The 25763-nt window shown below is 43.1% G+C and overlaps 2 protein-coding genes across 3 annotated transcripts in view; both read left to right on the forward strand.

Annotated features, from left to right (window-relative positions):
* The window catches only part of PCBD2 (pterin-4 alpha-carbinolamine dehydratase 2), a 69065-nt gene extending 61304 nt beyond the window's left edge, over nucleotides 1-7761 (forward strand). For both annotated transcript variants that reach the window (XM_056124650.1, XM_056124651.1), the window contains exons 3-4: nucleotides 5223-5303; nucleotides 7492-7761. In XM_056124650.1, coding sequence (XP_055980625.1) covers nucleotides 5223-5303; nucleotides 7492-7587 — 177 coding nt within the window. In that variant the 3' untranslated portion in view covers nucleotides 7588-7761. The remainder of the gene's footprint in view (nucleotides 1-5222; nucleotides 5304-7491) is intronic.
* Nucleotides 7762-14976: 7215 nt separating this feature from the next.
* CATSPER3 (cation channel sperm associated 3) overlaps nucleotides 14977-25763 on the forward strand; it is a 36742-nt gene continuing 25955 nt past the window's right edge. The window contains exons 1-2 of the mRNA XM_056124767.1: nucleotides 14977-14984; nucleotides 19772-19925. Coding sequence (XP_055980742.1) covers nucleotides 14977-14984; nucleotides 19772-19925 — 162 coding nt within the window. The remainder of the gene's footprint in view (nucleotides 14985-19771; nucleotides 19926-25763) is intronic.

A 25763-nucleotide genomic window follows, 5' to 3' on the forward strand; every position in this document is an offset into this window, starting at 1 on the left:
GACTTTGACCGTGAGTGTGGAAAGGTAGGACTACAGCTGAATCTTACGAAGACAATGTTTATGAGAAACAGCCTCGTTCCTGATGCCCCATTTGCTCTCAATGGATCGACCATCTCCGAATGCAACAGCTATGTGTACCTAGGTCGAGAGGTCAACATGACAAATGACCTGGCACCCGAACTGCGCAGGAGGAAGAGAGTGGCTTGGAACGCCTTCAAGAACGTCAAAGAAATAGCTAAGAGGACAAAGAACCTCCGGCTCCGGGCACATCTCTTTGATTCCACTGTTCTTCCTGCATTAACATATGCCTCAGAGACCTGGGCCCTATGCAAACAAGATGAGAACGCTATTCAGGTCTCCCAAAGAAGAATAGAAAGAGCTATGCTTAGAATATCACGTTTCACTCAAATGAGAGAAAGAATCTGGAGTTCTGACATCCGTTGACGATCAAGAATCAGAGACGCTGTCTCATTTGCCAAGGTGTCGAAAATCAGATGGGCTGGTCACGTAATGAGATTTAAAGACGGCCGCTGGACTAGAGTTGTTACCGACTGGATTCCACGGGATGTCAAAAGACCACGTGGCCGCCCACCTACCAGATGGTCAGACTTCTTCGTCAAGATCATGAATGATCGGTTTGAGGCCCTTCATGTTCCCGGAGCGAACAGATGCCATTGGGCTACACTAGCACATGACAGGGACAAATGGAGACGTTACTGGCACCCGCTCGAGCAAATCGACGACTAACGGGAAGTTAAGTGATTAAGTGATTCCCTTCACCAGTACTTATTTTTCACCACCAAGAACCCCAATAACCCCCCCCACCCTCCCAATGCCTGTGAGGCAGATGAATTCTAGTTAACACTCTATCTACTTTGATTAGATTAATTGTTTCGACAAAAGATGCACCATTATTATTTAGAGTTTACACCCCCAAATCAGACATGCTGAAAAGGCATTGTGAAATAATTTGTTTTCTACAGCTGGTTACAAGAATCAAATGATGTCGCGCGGCCGCTGGTATTTCTGGTATTTTACTTATTTTACTTATCTGGATTTCTGGTATTTTACTTATTAAGCCTGGAAGTATTTCTACTGAGAGTCAGATAATTATGAGATTGGTTTCTGTGCTATGGAGCCATGGCCGTGCCGGAGAGCCACTTGTGGGGGGCAACTCCTAACCTTGGTAGGGCGTGAAGGACGAGCCGGGAACGCCCCCCTTCCCATGAAGTTTCAGTCACCCCATCACGACCGTCTCATACCTGGCTTTCGACAAAGCTCCAAAGCGGCTGCCATCTTTCTTTCCAGAGGGAAAAAGGTGGAAGGTCTTTATTATATTCTAGATTAAAAAAAATATTCCCCATTGAAGTTTTGCTTTTTACCTGTTGGTCATTCATCTAACTCCCTTGCATAACTTAATGTACTTTGATTTGAATGTATATTCTAAAGGTTTTCAACTAGCAGATTTAAAAATAAATACTTTGGTATTACACAGTAACAACAAAGTCTCCAATGGAGACGTTACTGGGCCCGCTCGAGCAAATCGACGATCAACGGGAGGGCCTTTACCTTTACCTTTTATTGACTCTGTTATATGGGAGGATTATGGAAGTATCTCTTTGCTGCCAATGCAGATTAAGTATTTCCCCCCACCACTCACATGGTGATGCAGTATTGTATGTTTAAAACCCAACTGTGAATAACTTTGTAAACCACAGTGCTTTAATAAAATAAAATCAAAATGGTACATGATCAAGTTTCAAGCTTCAAGTTTAAGAAGCTTGAGTTGGGGGCTAGAGAGATAGCACAGCGGATAGGGCATTTTCCTTGCACGCAGCTGAACCGGGTTCAATTCCCAGCATCCCAGCATCCCATATGGTCCCCTGAGCACCGCCAGGAGTAACTCCTGAGTGCAGAGCCAGGAGTAACCCCTGTGCATCGCCAGGTTGACCCAAAAAGAAAAAAAAAGCTTGAGTTTATCAGGATTTTTGATACTTTATAGATACAAATATTAGGTAACAGTTGAACTGTGTAAAGCTATACAGATTTGGAAAGGAAAATACAAATTTGGAAGTTTTTTTAATTTTTGGGGGGAGGATTTTTTTTTTAAATTTTTATTAGTGAAACACCATGGGGTACAGTTGTAGACTTAAAAATTTTTGTGCTTGGGTTTCAGTTATACAATGATAGAACACCCATCCCTCCACCAGTGCCCATTCTCCACCACCACGGATCCCAGTATCCCTCCCACCCCCCCATCCCCCTCATCCCACCCTACCTCTGTGGCAGGACATTCCCTTTTGTTCTCTCTCTCCTTTTCGGTGTTGTGGTTTGCAAAAGAGGCATTGAGTGGCAATCATGTTCGGTCTATAGTCTACTTTCAGCATGCTTCTCCCATCCTGGAAGGATGCTCCCAACACCCTTTATTTGGTGCTCCTTTCTCTATCTGAGCTGCCTTTTCTCCTAGCATGTGCTTCTGGCCTCCAAGCCATGGAGTAAACCTCCTGGTACTAATCTCGGCTATTCCTGGGTGTTAGTCTCCTATTTTGTTACTTTATGTTGCGGGAGGATTTTTTTAATGAGACCTTTTCCTTTTCAATTTGGATAAACTTATGATAGTTTTTATTTTATCAGCATTCCTTTTAGGATATCATATCTATAATGGAATACATTTTGCTACTATGCTTATATTAGTGGTTAAAGATGCTCTGATTTAGTTTCTTTGTTTTTGAAGGGGGTGCACAGGGGTTACTCCTGGCTTTTCATTCAGGAATCACTTCAGGGCACCATATGGGATGCTAGGAATCAAATCTAGGTCAGCTGAGCACAAAGCAAGCTGTCCTACCTGCTATACTATTACTCTGGCCCTGATTTATTTTATTCTTGGGCAATAGTAAGGGATTTTAGGCAAATCTTGCATCTGTTAGGATAACATAGCTCAAAGAAATTATGGTCCCAGTGACTGCTCCTCCTTTGCCTCTTCCTCCTCTTGTACTCCTGGTCTTCCTCCTTCTCTTTCTCTTCCTTCTCTTTCTCTTCAAGACCATATGCAGTATCAGAGTATAGCCTTACTCTCTGTACTACCTCCTTGGTCCCTTAACTGATGTCTTCCCTTCATATAATCTAGAGATTCAATTATAACATACAAGATAAGGGACTAAAACAGGATTAACATGTATCCCTCCAACCCTGGTTTGAATCCTGATACCAGCTATGATCCTCCAAGCTCAGAGACAAGTAGACCCTTAGCACCGGTGCATCTGGCTCCAAAACCATGACCTTCCCTCTTCCAAATACTTAGATTACAAAACAAGCAGCAGTGGAGAGTGACTGTTGTTTTCACTGATGATTCTGTAGGATTTTTTTGCTTGATCTTCCTTCTTCTAACAGGAGAAACCATTAGACCTTAATGTCAAAATGGAAAACTCTATCCCTAATAAAATGTCTTCTGAGTTAGAAACTTTATTCAGGTGGCAGAGTATTGTTTGAAACGGAATCTTCTGAAACCATGCAGTTAGCTGCAACCTGGATGAATTGTAAGCTATTATTCTAAGTGAACTGATTCAGAAGGAACAAGACAATCGTTTGAATGATCTTGTTCACCTGTGAATATAAAGAAGCAAAGAAGAGCTAAAACAGGCCCCAACAGAGATCATGCCAGCAGGAGAGTGGGCCGTGGTGCCAAAGCCAGGGAGGGACAAGGGATGTTGGGGCAGCGGCAGAGAGTGGCAGGAGTGGTGAAGCAGCATTGCAGAGATAAAGCAGTAACACAGAAACTGTTGTGAGCTACAAGACCTCAATCTAAACACATCTGAAAAATAAATAGGGCCAAAGAGATGGATCAGCGGGCTGAGTATCTATCTGGAGGAGGTCCAGGTGCCATCCCAGCCACTGCCTCATTTCCTGAGTACTGCTGGGCATGGTCCCCAAACAAACAGGTGAAAACATTAAAGTTGATAGTTAATTAAAATGTTTTTTTCAGTGTCATTGTAAAGAAAATTAATGGAATTATTGTTGAATAATAAATATAAGTGTATTTGTAAAAAATGAAATGGGACGTTCTATATTTTTCACTGCTAACTTGAAAATGTGATTTGATGTCATTTGTTGATCTAAAAAACATGATCTGATTGACATCATGTTGGTTTTGCTAGGTAATTTCTCTCTGGGGGTCAGAGAGATAGTACAGTGGGTAGGGCACTTGCCTTGCATGCGGCCAACCCAGGTTCGATCCTCAGCACCCCAGGTGGTCCCCTGAGCACTGCTAGTTTTGATCCCTAAGCAGGAGCCAGGAGTAAACCCTGAGCGCCAAAACAAAACAAAAAAAATCAGAAAGAAAGAATTTTGAAGCCAAATATTTATTTATTTATGTGGATGTAATTTCCTGTGAATTCAATCTAACTTTCATATAAATGTACTTAGAGTCTTACCAAGTATTTCTGCCTTCTGGACACAATAGACAGACTCCTGTTGTTTGTAATTACCCTCATAAAAAATTGAAAGCAAACAAAATACATGAATTTTTTTTTCCTTTTTAGGATGTTTGCCTTCTGTCTAGCAAATGTAGGTTTGCTCTTTTTTTCCTGTGATAGGAAGAAACAACTTTATAGGGCCACACTTTCACTGCTGCTATGTCGCAGGCCTCTGCACTGAGTTGGGGCCGTCCAAACCAGTAGCAGGAAGACCCCAAAAGGCACAAGTCCTTCCTTCCCTCCTGTTCTGCCTGGACGATGGAAGGAGCTGTTTATTTCTGCCGGTACCTTTTCCTGACACAAACCCGTAAGACATTTTCCCAGAGCATACCAGTTGCTATCTTAGCGCCCTCGTCGCTAAAATCAAAAGGAGCTGAGTTCTGACAAAAGTGGTTCCTCCGCTTGGAGGCCAGGTAGTAAAATCCAGGGCACTGGGTTGAAGGGAAATTATTCCCGTGCAATTTTCAAGAGTCTCGTCTTGAGGACAATTAAACAGTCCAGACAGGTCACTGGGTGAGACCAATTTCCTGGTTTGTTTATTTGAGCCTGATTGTTTTCACCATCGAGCAGCAGGTCACAGCCCTGTTACGGTGTCACCTTGGCTCTGCAGAGAGCAGTCCCTTTCCGTTTGATTTCTGCAGGCTTCCCGGGAGTATCCTAGCCATGTCTTTATCGAGTTGGCTTGCTCTGGTGTCTCCCCAAGGTCCAGGGCAGAGGGCAGTGTCAACTAATCACTTTTGACTTTTTCAGGCATTTGGCTTTATGTCCCGAATTGCCCTTCAAGCCGAGAAGATGAATCATCACCCAGAGTGGTTCAATGTGTACAACAAGGTAACTAATTTGCCTTATTTCAGTATAATTTAAATTATGGAGAAACAACCTTCTTTCCTCCTTTCTTTGCCATCCTGTGCAACTAAGTGTCAGTGTGCTTTGGCAAGTATTCTCTTTCCCTCGCCAGAATCCCTGTGTTACAGTATTGCAAATTAGTAACAAATTTTCAGATCAGCTCCAGAGCGTGGTGACTAAGCTCTCTATTTTCATGCTTGTTATCTACTGAAACTAAATTGAGAAAGTTGGGCTAAATTAAGCTTCACTTAAACTTGAATGCTAGCCATGAGGATACATTTTAAACCCGCTTTAAGGCAAATTATTGAAGTACATGGTAGTAAATAAGGCAGATATGGCCTTATTTATTTAATTGAAATAATTTTTTTCAAGAACTGAGCTTTTAATAATAGCAGTTCCGTTTTCTAACCTCAGTGGGAATTAATTGACCTTAAGACAAATAACAGACTGAAAGGACTCCAGTAAGTCATTTCAAGGGAGCTCGGTGAGAAGACTCAAGCACCCCTGCCCCCACAAAGTCCTGTCTTTAAGTCACTCATTTGAACTGTCTTGTCATCCAGATTTTGGTGGGGTTTGATTTTGCTTTGAAAGTCCTCTGTGAATAACTGAGTGCATGCAACTACTAGGATTTAAAATCTTCTTTTCTGATTTCCTGATTTTGCCATAATTTTCCTTTTTTTTTTTGTTTTCTGTGCACATCTGGCAGTGCTCGGGGCTCCTGCCAGGTCTGTGGCTGCTGGTGACGGGGCTGCGTGGTGCCGGGGATTGAACATGTTGAACTGCCTCTCTGACCCTGCTTTTGCCTTTTAAATTGATTTGACAAGAAGCAGTGGGCTGTTGATCTGTTCTTCCACTGCACCCCACCCCAGTTTTTGGGAAATGGACATTTAAAAGCATCTTTGCCAAGATAGACATTTGATAGCTTGGTTTCCTCAATGGCCTAAAAATAGTTCATGGAATATTGGGTCCTCCCTGTCTCTCTTTTTCTCTCCCTCTACTCTCTCTCCCCCCTGTCTTTTTCTCTCAGTTACTGTGAAAACCTCTAGGTTTTCAGCTCTCTCTCTCTCTCTCCCTCCCTCTCTCTCTCTCTCTCTCTCTCTCTTTGAGCCACACCCAGCGATGCTCAGGGGTTACTCCTGGCTCTGCACTCAGGAATTACACCTGGTGGTGCTTGGAGGACCATTTGAGATGTCGGGGATCAAACCCAGGTCGGCTGTGTGGAAGGCAAATGCCCTATCTGTTGTACTATCTCTCCGACCCTCTCTCTTTTTTTTCTTAAGGTACAATTTAGGATTCTGGCAACTGAATAGCTTTTTTATTTTTATTTATTTATTTATTTACTTATTGCTTTTTGGGTCACACCCAGCGAAGCACAGGGGTTACTCCCGGCTCTGCACTCAGGAATTACTCCTGGTGGTGCTCAGGGTACCATATGAGATTCTGGGAATCGAACCCGGGTTGGCCGCCTGCAAGGCCAAACGCTCTACCCGCTGTGCTATCGCTCCAGCCCCAACTGAATAGTTTTTAATGTGAAAAAAAAATCATTTTGTTTTATTTTTCATCTTGGGGCTTTATCCAGAGGTGCTCAGGGGCTACTCCCAGCTTGGCGATCAGAGTGTTGCTCTCAGCAGTGCTAAGGGGACCTGCAGCTGCAGGGATCAAACCCAGGACTCATGCCTTATGGCTGCAGAGTATGTACTCTGTTCCACTGAATTCTCTCGAGCCCTGGGAGAACCTGTTTATTCCTGGGCAGCTACCAGGACCCAGGCTGAAGCTTAAATTGACCCTGGAGTTTCAGCTAATTGGCTCTTAGAAAGTTTGGGCTTACTCATAAGGTAATTCTTTCTAAAACATTTACTCTTCCCCATTTTGTAGATGTGAATGTTGAACAGTGGATTGATTTCATTTCATTTTTTCTGCCTTTTTTGTTTTTGTTTTCAGTGGTAGTGGGAGTTGGTTGGGCTGTCCCTGGCTTTGTGCTCAGGGGTCACTCTTTGAGGTGCTCACACAACCACCCTCAGTGCCTGTGGTTCAGACTGAGGTCAACTACATGCAAGGCAAATGCCTTACCTCCTGGACTATCTCTAGGGCCCGTGGATTCATTTCTGAACTGCCAAAAGAGATTACCTCAAATTGCTGCTAAGGTTTTAAAAGTTGCTTCTCTCTTTTGCAGGTGCAGATAACGCTCACCTCACATGATTCTGGTGGACTGACCAAACGAGATGTGAAACTGGCCAATTTTATTGAAAAAGTAGCTGCCTCTGTGTGATTTATTCCAAAATGCATGTAAAATCATATACATATTGTAGCTGGGGTGTATTTTGGAGTCATTTAAGCCTTTAAATTTAATTCACCTTTATACCACATTTTGTAAGACCCATGCTTCAAATACAAGATAATTTAAACTTGAGTCTGAAGTAATTTTCATTATATCCAGTCACATGTATAAGGCAGATTAACCTAAGTTATTATATTAATAATATTGAAAAGGAGAAATAGCATTCTTATAGGCCAGAAATTGGAACGGAGTAGTATTCAAGCATTTTATAATCCAGAGGTTCATCTGATTATGGTGACTTTAAAAATATATAGGGCTGGAGAAATAGCACAGCAGGTAGGGCGTTTGCCTTGCATGTAGCCGACCCAGGTTCGATTCCCAGCATCCCATATGGTCCCCTGAGCACCTCCAGGAGTGATTTCTGAGTGCAGAGCCAGGAGTAACCCCTGTGCATCGCCGGGTGTGACCCAAAAAGCAAAAAAAAAAATAAAAATATATAATTGTAAGGTAAAAAGGGCTGGAGCGATAGCACAGCGGTAGGGCATTTGCCTTGTGCACAGCCAGCCCAGCCATGCCGGGTTCGATTCCTCTGCCCCTCTCAGAGAGCCTGACAAGCTACTGAGAGTATCTTGCCTGCATCGCAAAGCCTGGCAACCTACCCATGACGTGTTCAATATGCCAAACACAGTAACAATAAGTCTCAAAGTGGAGACATTACTGGGTCCACTCGAGCAAATCGATGAACAACGGGAGGACAGTGTTTTGTTTGTTTGTTTTAAGGTAGAAAAAAATGATGAACTCTGAAGATAAACAATTTTAACTGTATGTGATACTTATAAAGCTAAAGTTGAATTGGATTTTAGCTGCTGTTTATAGTTAAGTATTAGTTGGATTAAAAAAGTGAAAAAGAATTGGGTAAAACAGCCCTGGCCCAGAGACTCCCAATTGAATCCCAAAATGGATTAGTGCCATATAGAGATGTCTTTGGAACCCAACCATTTATAATCTAGAAATTTACATTTACAGTCACGGCCATGTGAGCTCTTATGATATTCAAAATGAGCAATGGAAAAATAAATGATCTAGCCTCTGCCCCTGGCAGGTAAGCTTGAATGGTGGTGGGACATTTTGAGCAAAGCATAATGCCCCAAATTAGAAGAGAGTATTGGGGAAATTGTCTGCCATAGAGGCAAAGTAAGGACTGGGATGTGGGTGATGGGAAATGTGCACTGGTGAGGGATGGGTGTTCCATCATTGTATGGCTGAATCTCAAACATGGAAGCTTTGTAACTCTATCTCAAGATGATACAATTTTAAAAAAAGGTTTTAATGAGTTCATGGCCAATTCAATCAGCTTAATCAGTGGCTGAACATATAATAGTACTCCAACATTATTTAAAAAGAAAAAAAAAGTTGGGTGGGTGAGGGGCTAAAGAGACAGTACAGCAGGTAGGGTTACACATGGTTGACCTAGATTTAATGCTGGACCCCCATTTGTTCCCCCAGTGTGACTGCTGAGATCAGAGCCAGAAGTAAGCCTTGAGGACAGCCAGGTGTAGCCCCAAAACAAAAACAAAAATTTGGGTGAGCCATATCTTTTTTTCAGCAGGGAGTTGAAGGGAAGACTTCTTTCATCCTTGACTTTAAGCAAGGTGGGGCAGTATGAATGTCCCCAGGCCCCTAAAAGTGCAGTATCAATGCCCATAGAGGACATCAGGAAGGTACTGATCTTTCTAATAATATTATAATTGCTTATGATATATTTGCATATTAGAAACATATTTAAATTATATATGAAAGGTAGATGATTAGTCTTTTATTCACATGCAGCCTTGTGCTAATTAGAATCATGACATAGGAATTTACAGTTCTAAGTACATTGAATATAAAGAAAGTTCTTAATGAGAGTAGAATGTATATTGAAAGAATATGTGAATATTAATTCAAGGGCCATAAATTTATTAAATATGAAAAAATATCTAAACATATTTAATAATAGAACAAATATACCCTGAATCCTTATATCCTCATCAGAGAGATTGAATAGATTTAAGATTTTGCACCAGTTGTCTCATGTAATCTTGTTTCTCCCGCATCATGAATATCTTGTGGATTTTTGTTTGGGGGTATCTCTTTTGTTTTCATTTTTGGGGGGACCATACCCAGTGGTGTTCAGGGCTGACCCCTGGCTCTTTGTTCAGGGATTATTCATGGCAGGACTTTGGGGACCCTATGGGATGCTGAAGACCGAACCCAGCTTGACTATATTCAAGGCAAGTGCCTTACCTACTGTACTATCTTTCTGGCCCTTAGCCCCAAAGACTTTGGGCTCTGAGATGTCAGCCACCGTAAGCATCAGATGACGGTGGTACCTGGGACCTGGCTCTTATCTCAGGCAGCTCTGTCTGTCTCTGAAGGGCCCTCCAGGATCTTCTTGCCCACTGTGGCAAAACAGCTCTGCGGGGCCTGGAACTCTGGCAACCGAGGTCCTTCCTCGGGCACTCCTGAGCCCCGGAGGCTTGCAGGCCCCTGCACAGCCTCATAACTCATTTGCTAACAGGAGTAACTCTCCCGGGCACACACAGTGCTATCTTCTCAGACCCTGCCTTTGGCTTAATTTTTCTCTGCTTAACGTATTTAAAAACCAATCCATTTCAGCCCAACATTCATCAGCAAAAATCTCTAGAAAATATGATCATTTTCTTCCTTACACTAGAATGAGCGATAGCACAGTGGGTAGGGCGTTTGCCTTGCCCGAGGCCAACCCGGGTTTGATTCCTCCATCCCTCTCAGAGAGCCTAGCAAGCTACCGAGAATATCCTGCCTGCACAGTAGAGCCTGGCAAGCTCCCCGTGGCGTATTTGATATACCAAAAACAGTGACAAGTCTCACAATGGAGACGTTACTGGTGCCTGCTCGAGCAAATCAATGAACAATGGGAGGACAGTGCTACAGTGCTACACTAGAATGTTATTTTCATAGCTAACAAAGCAAACCATGATTCCTTGGATTCATCTTACAGAATTGCCCTGAAGGTTACAAATGTCTTCGGGAGTTGGGGAGATCAGGCAAGTGCACACAAAATTGGATCCCTGGTGCCACATAGCCCCAGAGCATTACCAGGTGTAGCCCTAAAGGCCCCCCGAGCACTGCCAGGAAAGGCCTTGGTGGTCCCTAAGCCTGAGGTACCGTCTGAGCAGTACCAAGCACCAAGTACTTGAACACTAATAGTCAACTTCCTTGTCCCTGATGGTTGAATATCACTGGAAGTGACCTCCAGAGCCCTCTGAGCACTGCTTTGGAGATCTCTCCCCAAAATAATTTGTTGGGGGGGTTGGGGAAGGAACTCAGAGGACAAGAGGACATACCTAACAGGCTCAGTGTCCCAGCTCTGAACCCAGATTTGCCTGGTCTCTCATGCAGCACTGGATGTAATAGTTTGGTGTTTCCAGTAGTGCCAGGGAAGCCCTCCGAAAATCAAAGCCAAAACGCACAAGAGTGTCTTTGGACAGTAATTTTTATCTAATCAGAATCCAAACTAGCTCTCTGCATCGCATCTGCCTGTTGTGTCTCTGCATCTGTCCTGCTGGAGCAGTCGAGCTTTCCCTCAGTTCCTCCCTGTCCCATGTCATCGACTTACTGTAAAATCGGGGTCAGGTGTCTTGCAGAATCCATATAGGATACTCTATCATTTGTATGCTTCCTTGTGGTACCATTTAACTTATTTTATTATATCCTGAATGGAAACAGTTCCCCCTATTTTAAATGTTATGTCTGAGAGACTAAACCAGTTGGCTGTGTTAACATATACCACAATAGCACGGTTGAGGGAGCCAAATATGGCCCCAAATTACAATGGTGAAGACCCGAGAACGCAGCTATTAATTAGCATGCACAAGAGGATTTGACATGAAGCCCATGTAAAGCCATGTAAAGGGGTGTTGCATTTGCTGAACCTCACACTTTATTACAGAGAATCAAAGATTCTATATGGTAGTGGTCAAGGAAATGGTTTCTTTTATGTGGTAATTTGTAGTTTCCCTCTCTTTCCCCACTCCCCCCCCCCCATCCCCGCTCTCCTTCCCCTCCATCCCCTCCCTCTCCCCTCTCTCTCCTCTCTCTATCCTGACCCTTTACTGTTTCTGCTGCTGCAGGGACCAGGTGTTACACAAATTGGGTTGTGGCGCTAACACACTTGACTGAAGCTTGCACATACTTCTTTTATTTAAAAAAAATTTTTTATTGAATCACCGTGAATTAGTTACAAAGTTATTCATGATTGAATTTCAGACATACAATGTTTTAACACCAGTCCACTTCCCTCTACCAATGTCCCCAGTTTCCCTCCTGCACCACCACACTCCTCCCGCCCCCTAGCCTGCCTCTATGGCAGTTATTTTTTTCTTTTTCTTTTTTCCTCCCCCCCCCCCCGCCCCCTTAGACATCGTAATTTACAGTACTGGCACTGACAGGGTGTCATGCATGTCACTATACCTCCTTTCAGCACCTAATTCTGGTTGTGGCAGTCACTGAAGGTCACACACTTTAATTGCCTTTTTCTTTTGGCCATGCCCAGCAGTGCTTGTGGCTTACCCTTGGCTCTGTACAGAGGGATCACTCATGGCAGGGCTTGGGGAACCTTCCGGGGTGCCAGGGATCAATCCTCAGTCAGCCATGTGCAAGGCAAGTACCTTCCCCACTTAACTGGCTTTCTGGCCCTGTGCACACTTGGCATTGGGGATCACTAATGTCAGTGCTGCCAAGGTCTCACATGTGACCTCACGGACTGCAATGCAGGTGCTTTGTCACGGAGCTATCTCGTGCCCCATGTTTGGGAGCTTAAAGAGGAAAGGCATAAAACTCTACCATTGGTTCTCAAAGATAAAATCGCACTGGCCATGCTTCTTGAATTTGCCATTCATTAATATTCCTGATGTCCATACTTCCCAAGGGCCTTTTTTCTGCCCTGAGGTGAAGCACACTGATGTTTTGGGGGAGGTGGCCACAGGGGGGGAGGACTGATCCATGTTCTCTGAGTAGACGATCCAGGAAGGCTGCTGTGATGGACAGGAACCCAGCTGACTTTAGGATGTCTGAGCAAAGGAGAAAGTAGGTGGTGTGGCAGGAGCTGATGCTTGAGGGAGAAGATGAGGCTACATTGCTACATTTGATTCTTGAGAACAGTAATCAAGATTATTTTATAACTTTCTTATTTTTAAATGAAACAATTGCTTCATCATTGTGAGAACCACAATGATGTTTAGGGGCTCTCATAACCCCCAGTGGTGCTGGGGATGAAACCCAGGACTTTGTATGTATAAGACAGGTACTCAACTACTTGAGTCATATCCCTAGTTCCTTAAAACATTTTGATTGTGATTTTGTTTTTTTGTTTTGTTTTGTTTTGTTTTTTTTTGGACTGGAGCGATAGCACATAGCACAGCGGTAGGGCATTTGCCTTGCACGCAGCCAACATGGCCGACTCGAGTTCGATTCCTCCACCCCTCTTGGAGAGCCTGGCAAGCTTCTGAGAGTATCTCGCCCGCAGGGCAGAGCCTGGCACTACCTGTGACGTACTCGATATGCCAAACACAGTAACAATAAGTCTCATGTTGGAGACGTTACTGGGCCCGCTCGAGCAAATTGATGAACAATGGGAGGACCGTGACCTTGTTTGTTTTTTTGTTTGGGGGGGTCACACTTCGAAGTGCTCAGAGACTACACCCAGTGTTGTACTCCTGGTGGTTCATGGGCAGCCATGAGGTTCTGGGGATTAAACTTGGTTCTCCTGTGTGCAAAGCCTGTGATCCAGTCCATTGAGCCATATCTCTGGCCCCTGATAAATTATTTTAAGGAGAGGAAATTAGTAAACTAGGTGTTCAAAATAAGCATATTCAACACCCGTAAGAGTGTTTTCCTGCTGAGAATGATTATATATACTTGTTTTAGAACACCAGGTCCTGAAGTTCTCCCTTAATGTCCACATTGCTAGGTATTTAGAAATGTCAACTCTAAATGAACACTGTTTAACGAAGCCAGATCTTTAAGTAATGTTAATATTTGTTTATTTTGAGAACAATGTCAGTCCCTTTGGGGCCGGAGAGATAATAGGTAATATACTTGCCTTAATATGGGTGATGCACATGGCTAACCTGGATTTGCTCCCTGGCACCACATATGCTCCCTGGGCCCTACCAGGAGTAAACCCTGAGCATCACTAGGTATAGCCCCCTGCCCTGCTCACCCCTGCTCCCTGCCCCACCAAAAAGAAAGAAAGAAAGAAAGAAAGAAAGAAAGAAAGAAAGAAAGAAAAAGCCTCAGATACCTCTTTTCTAATCCATGTCAAAAGAGCAATATACGGTACTACCTTATATTCAAGAACCTGCTATACCCTAAAGATGAGTGAGGTGATTTACTCTTTCCTTGTGCCCTATGAACTTAGGTTTCCAGGAAATTGACCAACTTAACCCTTTTAATACAACACAAGGGCTACTCTGAGCTCTCTGTTAATGATCTTCCCAGAAAGGGAAGGGATTAGGAGAAAGTGAGAATATCTTAATGTTCCTCCTGGTCCCCCTCCCCAATTCTTTATTCTAACACTTTGTTAAAATAAAGGCTTTTGTCTAGTTGCATGTCTGAAGCCCTGGTACAATTTCTGGCACTGAATCACCCACAGGTACCATCAGGGACATCACCTGACAACCGCAACCATCACTGGGAGGGACCTCCCTAAAACAATAAAAGAAAATAAATCTGAGGCTGGAGTGACAGCACTGTGGGTGGGGCTCTTGTCTTCATGTGGCCAACCTACATTCGACCCCCTGGCACCCCATATGGTTCCTAACCCGCCAGGAGTGATTCCTCAGTGCAGAGCTAGGATGAACCCCTGAGCACTAGTAGGTCTGGCCTACTAGTGTGGTCACAATGTATCATAACATATTGTTAGATTAATGGCTTTTGTATGGTTGCCTCTGGTGTCTCAGCTTCACAGCTGTGGGTCTCTCCTAATACTTTTGCTTCTCTGTTGTGGGGAGTCTCCTTGGGAAGAGAGGATTTACAGCTGGAACAGCTGGGGAGCTCTAGAATACTTGAGTGAACTCTGAAAGCCGGGATTCCTTTTTTGGAGCCTCTTCTGTGACCTCTCAGAATTTGGAGTCCAAGGAAATCCCAAAGCAGACATTTTCTGTTGGATATTCAAAGCTAGGAATAAAGTCAAGAGACAAATTAGAAATTTGGATAATGTCTGAATCGCCTCATCGCCAGATGAAAGAGAGATCCAGTCGTGAGGCTGTGGCTGATAATATAACAATAACATGCTGTGGGAAATCCTGGAAGTTTCAGTAAATATTCTGTTTCTATTTCTCATTAAGAAATGTCTAAATGTCGGTGTGGGTGCGGGGTGTCCCACGGAGGTGCATGTTCTCAATACTTAGTTCCTTTGATTGATGAGGTTGGTGAAAGATCAGCCAAACATTTAGCATTTAGTTTGTTTGACGTTAGTCCCGTGATTGGCTGGGCAAGATATACGTTTGGTTCTGCTGTTGTTTGACCTGTAGACTGAAGACAGTTTGACCACATTTTTTCCCTTCTTGAAGTTAGGTTAACTTAAAAGCTTCACCCCCCCCCCCCCTTCCCTTTGGATAGTAGAGGACATCATCTTAGTCTCCCGTTTGGTTTTGTCTAATTAAAAAGTATATACATTGTATTTTTATACTTTAATACATTCCTTTTTGTTTGATTTTTGTTTGTGTTGGGCCAGACCTACTAGTGCTCGGGGGTTTTTCTGACTCTGCATCCAGGAATCAATCCTGGTGGGCTAAGAATCATTATGGGGTGCTGAGGGTCAAACGCAGGTTGTCCACATGAAGACAAGCACCCTCACCCACAGTGCTGTCACTGGTCTCAGATTTATTTTCTTTTATTGTTGTGGTGGGTGGTTGGGGTTGCCAGAGGATGTCCTTGATGGTACCTGTGGGTGATGCAGTGCCAGAAGTTGTACCAGGGCCTCAGACACGCAAGGCAGATGCTTTGCCATATGGACCATATTTCAGGCTCCGTTACTTATTTTTTCTTTTCTGAGAATTCATTTGTCACATATAGGGAAAAGTAATATTCCAAAAAAAAATTGAATATCAAAAGTAAATACAAAGAGGAACAGTAGCCACTTATATAATAATCTCACCATCTATAGGCACTGTCAATATTTTGGCATATTTCCTGCTGTTTTTTGTTGTTGTTGTGTTGTTCTACCCATTTTTTTCACAATTAAGTTAATTTTACTATTTAAATTTAAAAAATTTTTTGTTGGGAAGTGCCCTCAACAGTGGTGCTCAGCATGTACCCATTGTTCTGCACTCAGGGATTATACCTGGTAGGGTTTGGGGGACCATATGTGGTGCTGAGGAGCTAACCCAGGCCAACTGTGTGTAAGGCAACACGCAGCACACCTCCCCGCTGTGCTATCACCAGCCCACAATCAAGGTCATTTTAAAGAGGATTCTGTTTCTTGTTTCATGTTCTTTTTTGGGGGGGGGTCACACCCGGTGATGCTCAGGGGTTACCCCTGGTTCATGCACTCAGAAACTACTCCTGGCTGTGCTCAGGGGACCATATGGGATGCTGGGGATCAAACCCAGGTCAGCCGTGTACAAGCAAACGCCCTACCCGCTGTGCTATCACTCCAGTCCCTTGTTTCATGTTCTGAGAGCTAAAAGATTTGGGGAGGTTTGGGGGCTTTTATTATTGTTTGGCTTTTTTTCCTTATATTTATTTATTGAATCATTGTGGGAAAAGTTACAAAGCTTTCAGGCTTAAGTCTCGGTCATACAATGATCAACCACCTTTCCCTTCACCAGTACTCATTTTTCAACACCAAGAACCCCAATATACCCCCCTCACCCCTCCCAATGCCTGTGAGGCAGATGATTTCTACTTAACTCTTCTCTACATTGATTAAATTCATTATTTTGACAAAAGATGCACCATTATTGTTTAGAATTCCACCCCCTCACAATCAGAATTGCTGAGAAGGCATTGTGAAATACTTTGTTTTCTATAGCTGGTTATGAGAATCATATAATGATTTTGGATTTCTGCAAAGAGCCAGATAATTACGAGATTGGTTTCTGTGCATCTGGTGTTATGACTGTGCTGGAGAGCCACTCGTGCGGGACAATTCGTGACCTCGGTAGGGCATGAAGGATGAGCCGGTACTGCCCCCCTTCCCATGAGACTGCAGTTGCCCTGTCGACCACCGGCTCATACCTGGCTTTTCTATAAGCTCTGAGGTGGCGGCCACCTTGCTGCTGGGGTGGGGGGGGGGTGGGGGGGGAGGAAGGCAGCAGAGAGCAACACCCTTTCCCTCCCACGGAGGCATGGTGCTATAGTTTAACACATGATCTATTTACTTTTCTGCTGCAAGCTGTTGGGCTCTGGACTAATTCCTTTTGCCTCTGGAGCCATGACCATGTGGGAGAGCTGCTCGTGACCTCGGTAGGGCGTGAAGGACAAGCTGGTACCGTTCCTCTTCCCATGAGACTGCAGTTGCCCCGTCACCGCCGGCTCATACCTGGCTTTCCAATAAGCTCTGAGGTGGCAGCCACCTTGATCCCGGGGGGCAGGGGGGGAAGGGAAAGGTGGAAGGGAGCAACACCCTTTCCCTCCCAGGGAGGCATGGCGCCGTAGTTTAATGCATGGTCCATTCAGTTTTCTGCCGCAAGCTGCTGGGCTCTGGATTAAGTCCTTTTGCCTCTGGAGCCATGGCCATGCCGGAGAGCCACTCGTGGGGGGGCAATTCGTGACCTTGGTAGGGTGTGAAGGACGAGCTGGTACCGCCCCCTTCCCATGAGACTGCAGTTGCCCCATCACCGCTGGCTCATACCTGGCTTTCCTATAAGCTCTGAGGTGGCGGCCACCTTGTCTGTGGTCCAGATGCATTTCTGCCAAAAGCCACTGGGTTTCGAGATTTGTTCCTGAGTCTCTGGGATCATGGCCATTAATCTACTTGATCAGGAGCCAGAGAGGCCATTTGTAGGCGGCAACTCGGGGTCTTTTTGGGATGGGGAGGAAAGGGCCGGTTCCACCCCCATCTGGTGAGACCCGCGTGTCTTGTCACTGCAGGCCCAAACATGACTGTCCTGTGGCTTCTGGAGGATGGTGGTCACCGGGCCGCCAGGGGGAACAGGCCAAGGCACGAAACCTATTCCCACCTGGGGTGGCCCAGTGCCAGTAACCTACTGCAGGAACAGGATGCATTTCTGCCAAAAGTCTTTGGGTTCCGAGATTCGTTTCTAAGTCTCTGGGATCATGACCATTAAACAGTTTGATCAGGAACCAGAGAGGCCATGCCTCCAATTATATAGCTGAACCGGAGGTCGTTTGTGGGTGTGTCTCCCACATACCTAACTTTTGGCCGTTTACTTTCTTGGTAAACTTTGCGCCAAGTTTTTGGGGTCTGGCCAAAGGCACAGCAGCAATTTTGGGGTATCTGAAAGTCTGATGAACCATCAGGCTGCTGATGCACTCGCCTCACAGGTATAGATTGACCTGCTGGCGGCACCATACCCCCTGTTGTTGTTTATTTTTAATGCTAGAGATTAAACCCAGAACCTCACACATGTAAGGTAAATGCTCTAATTCTGTGCCACATCACTGACAATATTTTTCTAATTAATAAATACTTGTAGATATTTGCTATTTGCATGATATCCCACGAAATGGGTATACCATAATTTAACGAGTACGTAGGCGTTTTAATTGTAAGTTCTCTGTGAATAATTTTGTGTAAACCTATTTTACTACTGCCCATTATTTGCGTATCAGATTGCATTTTTGTATTTTGTATTTGTTTTGCTTTGTGGTCATATCCATCAGTGCTCAGGATTCACTCCTGGTGATGCTCAGGGGACCATATATATTGCCAGGGATTGAACCTTGTTTGACTATGTGCAAGGTGAGAGCCCTATCCACTGTATTATCTTCTGGCCCTCAAATTATATTCTTTTTTTATTATTATTTTTTGGTCCTTGGGCCACAGTGGTGATACTCAGGGATTACCCCTGACTCTGCACTCAGGAATTACTCCTGGCAGTGCTTAGAGGACCACATTGGATGCTCGGGTTGAACCAGGGTCAGCCTTGTGCAAGGCAAATACCCTCCCCACTGTACTATTTCTCCAGCCTGCATATTATACTCTTTGAGGGTAAATTTCATGAGTCAAAGAACGGTGACAGTTCTAAAGTTAATCAGAAAAAAAATCTGTCAATTTATATTCCCTTGGTAGTTAATTAGAAACTCCATCTTACTATTCTTTTGCCAGAATTACCGAATATTAAATGTTAGTATTCATATTTCACATTCTAATTTGTTAAATATCACAGTGTTTAAGTCTAATTTTACAAGCAAAAATAATGGGTTTACTTACTTCACACCTTTCTGATTAGCAGTAGTACTGATTATTTGGGGAAAGTATTGCCATTAGTGTTTTTCCCATGATTCAGTTGTGTTTCCATCTTTTTATGGGGCTTTCAATATTTCATTATTAACCTTAAGTGCTTGCATGGGTGATTATTTGATGATCAATTTCCTCGACTAGATGGAGAATATTAGTTATACTTCCATTCTATCCCTGGTACAGACTGTATTACCTAACTTGTAGTACAAACTGTTGAAAGAGTAAATGAGTGGGTTGAATAGTAGTCACTCAACAATTTGTTAACTAAGTAAATGTGGATGATGATTTCTTTTACTGGAGTAGGAGCTATAGCCCCTTTTCAGAGGTCTGTGGAAAAGAAACCGAGTCACTGATGGGAACATATCTGCAGTGATGATTATACACATCTCATTGATCATTCAGCCAGCAGTGCATTGCAGTTTTTAAGAGTTAATTCTTTTGGGGAGGGCCACACCATTTTGCTCACATCTTACTCCTAGCTCTGTACTCAAGGATCACTGATGTTGGGACTTTGGGGGGCTGGAGAAACCAGTCCTTGGGATTGAACCTGGGTTGGCTGCTTGCAAGGCAAGTGCCTCATACCTGTTCCATCTCTTTGACCTTGTATTGCAGTTTCAAAGTTCATATTTACAAGAAGGGGGAAGCACATCCTAATTTTAAAACATGCACTGCTTAGAGACCCAATTTTGTTGTAATAAGACCTCTCATTCAACTTTTTGACAGGAGGAGAGATGCTGAGTTTCAGGCATATGTGAGGAGATTTCTAATGAGTCGTTTTTTTAAGATCACTATGATTACTTCCATCTCACTGAATGCATTTTTTGTGGTCGTGTGGACTAATTTTAATTTAAGACTCACCTTTTACCGGGTTTTTGAGGTAAGTAAACAAAGTGGGTCCATTTTCCTATTTCTCCTATTTTAGTCCTGAAAATGTAAGGTTGTGAAAGACGTTTTGTCCAAGACATTTATCTGTAGAAAAATGCTGAGGAGTTTTGAAAATATACTCTAAAATCTCAGAAGATGGCAGCAACAGCAGCAATGCCGACAAGGCTTTTTCTCTGTCTTTGAATTTTCTCTTTAAAAAGACAGGGAAAGTAGATAGCAAAACCAAAAAGTCGTGGCAGCATTTACATCAAAAGCAATTGCAAGGTTTCCATACTCAGAGCCCCAACTGCCTCTGGGAAAGGAAGCGTAGGCCAGTGAAGAACAGCAGGTGACTGGGAAGGTTGATACCAGATTGTTGCATGAGGATCCGGGAAGTTCTGAAGGAACTAGAATAGAATAGTCGCATCTCTGTGAATTTTCAGAACTGACCACTGAGGCCTCTTTTCGAGGACAGGGCCCCACACTGAGGAGAAATGTTGGAAGTGGAATCAAAATTGAGCCTGTTGAGCATAATAGAGAAAATACTACAGAAGTTAAGGCACTTATTTGCTTTGCATTTGGCCAACCCTGGTTTATTTCTGGCACCACGTATGGTCCCCTGAGCACCACCAATTGTGATATGCAAACAAGAACAATCACAGAAATGAGCAGGTTGCAGATCTGGAGATGAGGGAAGGGAAGCATTAGATAAATTTGGAGGGGGGAAATAGAACCAAAATAGGAAAAAATGAAAGCATGATATAAAAAAAGAAAAGGAGGCTAAATAAAGTTTTTTAAAATACACACCTTCTAAAAGTATAAGAAAACTGCCTCTGCACTCAGGAATCACTCCTGGCAGTGCTCAAGGGACCATGTGGGGATATCGGGTTGACCGCATACAAGGCAAATATCCAACCTGCTCTGACCCAACTAAGTTTATACTTTTTTTAGATGCAGTAAAAAAGGATTAAGAGAAAAGAATGTATTGAAAATAGAGTGAAAAGATCCAAACAAGAATCATCTGAGTCCCTGAATTTTAAATAAAAACAAAGGAACCAACAAACACTGAAGTCTATAATCAATGAAAGACAGTAGAGTGTTTTTGTACTGTACTGAGGAGAGAGGGACCCCTGGGCCTCCTGAGCACTGCTCAAGGACCCTCCCACCCTACCAAAAAGAAAACCATTCAGCAGGCTTAGGAGACAGTGGTGATCGCTTACCTATTGGGTGCCATGCCCTGAGGCTAATCCCCAGTATTCTATGATCCTCCAACCACCTCTGGGTGGCATTGGTACCTCCCACCCTCCCTCATTCCTGTAAGACCCCACGAACACCCATACCATTAGGTAGAGAAATGCTGGGGGGTTCTCACAGCAGCACATCTGGCTATGACTTTCATTGAAAAAAGTGAGCTGGAAATAAAATGATTGAAGTTATATTGAAAGTACACACATTGCATACCAGATAATGCAGACTCAGAACAACAGACACCGACATACTAGTTAAAAGAACTGATCCTCAAAGAGGGGTGGAGAGAATATTAATAATTTAGGCCAAAATTGTTTCCCAAAATGGATGATATCACACACACACACACACACACACACACACACACACACACACACACACTGCCGCTGCTGCAGGGGTGTTCTGGAATGACCCAGGCAGTAGTAACATTGTGGGGTACTTTCTGTTTCTTTGCTTAAGGTATATTCCCAGGGAACACCGAGTAGGGAGAGTCAAAAAAGTTTGGGAGATCCTGATCTAGCAAAATGGCTTATGGAGGGGTAAGGGGTGCAGAATACCAGATTTTGCTATAGTTATATTTTATGCTTAAAAGAAAGTGGAATGACATTTAAGATATTTTAGGGAATAAAATATAAACTAAGAATTCTAGATCGAGCAAAACTGACTTTCAATTGTTAGGAGCAGAGAAAAATGGTCATCAATGTTAAAAAAATGAAAAACCTAAAAGTTTTTTTATGAATTTTTCCTTAGGAATCTAGTAAAGAGTAAGTTTTAGTTCAACTAACATGACTAAAGAACATCAACATGGATTAACAAGGATAGAATAGAGCATATAATGAAAATATTCCCTGACAATTAAAATACAGTATAGGGGCAGGGGCAATAGTACAGTGGTTAGAGCATTTAACTTGCATACGACCAATTTGGCTTCAATCCCCAGCATCCCATATGGTCCCCATATGTGTGTGTGTGTGTATACATGCACATATATGCATATATAAATATTATAACTAAAAACTGCAGGAGAATGGGAAGAGTCAGTACAAAAGATTTTTTAAGCATTTTAAGAAATCAAGGATTGCTCTTCACGCTCATATTCTTCCTTTAACCCTTATCTCATTTGCTGGTCTCTGTTTCTTTGTCTTTTTTTTTTTTTTGCTTTTTGTTTAACCCCAGTTTTGCACAGGGGTTACTCCTGACCCATGCACTCAGGAATTACTCCTGGCGGTGCTTGGGGGACCATATGAAATGCTGGGAATCGAACCTGGGTCAGCTGCGTACAAGGCAAACACACTACCCACTGTGCTATAGCTCCAGCCCCTCTGTGTTTCTTTCCTTGCTGTTTCCACTCTGGAGAAGCCTGTATTCTCTCTCAAACACATACTTCTCTCTTTCTCTCCCCTTACATCTTTCTGAATAAGTTTCAATTAAAAACTACCTTGCTTAAACAAAAATGAAAGAAAATTAAGGTGATAGTATTAGAAATATTCTGGTACTGTTGTGTGTGTGGAGAAAGCAATTAGAGTTTAATTCCATTATCCTTTGTGTTCTTGGGAACATATGCTCGGAAGAAAGGTAAAATATCTAATTTGGGTGAAGTTCTCTAAGAACTCTATAGATTAGCATTTAAGTCAGAAATTTCAACATAAATTAGATATTTTATTTTTAGTTACTGAGGACATAGAATATTGATCATTAAACAATTAAGCATCCTCAATGCTGATATGAAAAATACTGTTGCTCTCTAAAAGAACCTAGAAATTCTAGGGGAGAAAATACATTAGATGAGCTAGGAATATCCGTTTCAAAGCCAGGAAACCATCAAACTCTACTGTGGTCAGGTTGTGACTCAAGACATTTTTTAAAAGAAGCTCGTGTTGGCTAAGAAGTCACACTTAATTTGAACTTTAGTAAGAATAATAATTTCAGTGGATCAGAGCTCATCAAAATAATCACAATCTTCTAGTAACACCAGAAAATCTTGGAGGCTCATAAGGGACAGAAGTTAAAGGACAAGAACAAGCATTGAGGACCTTTCTTATATGATTTATATTACCAGATATCCATGCTTTAGATAAGGGAAAGCATTCCTTTATAGATTCAATCCTTCTAAGAAAAGAACAAGAAGTTCATGTAGTAAATCACCGATTTTCTGCCCCAGTGAATGAAGGATTCAGGCCCTGAGCATCAGTTGACTCCTGCTGTCATCGCTCCTACTGGAGAGATGGCCGAAATGATGCCCCTCCTGTGGAAGAACAGAATCCGTGATCTTGCCAACCGGGTCAAACCTATACCCATTCAGGCCCTTGGACCCAGCTACTTGTTTCCAGGAAGAGGAACACACTGATTGGTGCTAAGACTACACCGTTCACATGGGCCAGGCTGGCAAAGTTTACAAAAACTTTTTTGTATGGGTCCTTCAAAAGATGCATGTAAGGAAAGAAAAAGAAGAAGAGGAAGCTTAAGAGGCATATCTTTTAATTATTATTGCTTTGCAGTTGAGTTTGAAGTTAGGGAGGTTGATTCCTCCCATTTTTCCCCCCAAGAATTGCTTTAGCTATTCGTGGGGACTTATTGTTCCATACAAATTTCAGGAGTATTTGCTCCATTTCTTTGAATGGATATCATGGATATCATGAAGAATGTCATGGGTATCGTTATAGGGATCACATTGAATTTGTACAATGCTTTGGGTAGTATTGCCATTTTGACAATGTTAATTCTCCCAATCCATGAGCAGGGGATATCTTTCTATTTTCTCGTGTCCTCTTTTATTTCCCAAAGTAGCGTTTTGTAGTTTTCTTTGTACAGGTCTTTTACTTCCTTAGTTAGGCTGATTCCTAGGTACAGACAGATATAGAAAGATTACATTCCTCTGGGGAACATAAAGTGACAAAATAGGAGACTAACACCCAGAATAGCTGAGATAAGTACCAGCAGGTTTACTCCATGGCTTGGAGGCCAGCAGCACATGCTAGGGGAAAAGGCAGCTCAGATAGAGAAGGGAGCACCAAGTAAAGGATGCTGGGAGGATCCTCCCAGGATGGGAGATGCATGTTGAAAGTAGACTATAGACGGAACATGATTGCCACTCAATGCCTCTTTTGCAAACTACAGCACCCAAAAGGAGAGAGAAAACAAAAGCGAACGCCCTGCCACAGAGGCAGGGTGGGCTGGGGGGGATGGGGGGTGGGAGGGATACTGGGATCATTGGTGGTGGAGAATGGGCACTGGTGGAGGGATGGGTACTCGATCATTGTATAACTGAAACCCAAGCACAAAAATTTGTAAGTCTACAACTGTACCTCATGGTGTTTCACTAATAAAAATTTTAAAAAATAAATAAATTAAAATTAAAAAAAAGAGGCATATCCAGTTAACCCATTGTATTAAGTTTTATTAATTTTATTTGCTTTGGCCACACCCAGTAATGCTCAGGACTTACTCTTGGCTCTGACCTCAGGGATAACTCCTGGAGAGCTTGAGGGACCATATGAGGTGGCAGGGATCAAATGTGGGTCAACTGCGTGCAAGGTAAATGCCCCACCCACTAGTCCGATTGCTCCAACTCCTCAAATTAACCTATTTTAATTTTTTTAAAAAAAGACTAAATATTAGTTCTAGGGGTGTATAAGTGGGACTCCTCAGAGAAATACATGAAGGGAATACTACACAAATCAGGATAGTGCTCACACTGAGGAAAGGGCAGACTTATGATGGGATAGTGCATATGAAGGACTTTCAGGGTAACCAGAAATTTCTCCTTGGCTTCTATGGTTGCTCTGATACTGATTGTTAAGAGAATGTTGTTTTTGTAACGATCAATAAGACGGGCTCTAACTATAGCACATTGGGTGGGGCATTTGCCTTGCATGCAGCTGATCTGGGTTTGATTCCCAGCATCCCATATTGTCCCCTGAGCACCACCAGGAGTAATTCCTGAGTGCAGAGCCCTGTGCATTGCCAGGTGTGACCCAAAAGGAAAAAAAATTCGTAAGGCTGCTTATTAGTTCTTGTACTTTACCTGTGTTCTGTTTAAAAATTAATCAATAGAAACATTAGTGCCCCCCCATATTTTTTTGTGGTAAAAAATATATATGTCTTGGGCATGAAAGTGTAGGGTCAGCATAATATAGTGTGAGAGGTGGTGGAATACTCTGGTCACTGCCTAAAATGTGCAGGGTTCAATGTGTCATCTCAGCATGCGTGCTGGTTGGGCAGTGCATCCCACGTGTACATTCCAGAATTTGGAGTGATAGCACAGCGGTGGGGTGTTTGCCTTGTGAGCAGCCAGCCCAGCCAAGCCGGGTTCGATTCCTCCGCCCCTCTCAGAGAGCCCGGCAAGCTACCGAGAGTATCTTGCTCGCATGGCAGAGTCTGGCAAGCTACCTGTGATGTATTCGATATGCCAAACACAATAACAACAAAGTCTCCAATGGAGACGTTACTGGACCCGCTTGAGCAAATCGATGAACAACGGGAGGACAGTGACAGTGACAGCTCAGAATATCTGTGTTGTTTGGTACAGAACTTGAGATTGAGGTATAGGAAAGGGATGAGCTGAATAATCTAAATATTCTTATGGCATGTCACCAAATTTGCT

The sequence above is a fragment of the Sorex fumeus genome, unplaced genomic scaffold (genome assembly GCF_029834395.1).
Source record: "Sorex fumeus unplaced genomic scaffold, SorFum_2.1 ptg000051l, whole genome shotgun sequence".
NCBI lineage: Eukaryota > Metazoa > Chordata > Mammalia > Eulipotyphla > Soricidae > Sorex > Sorex fumeus.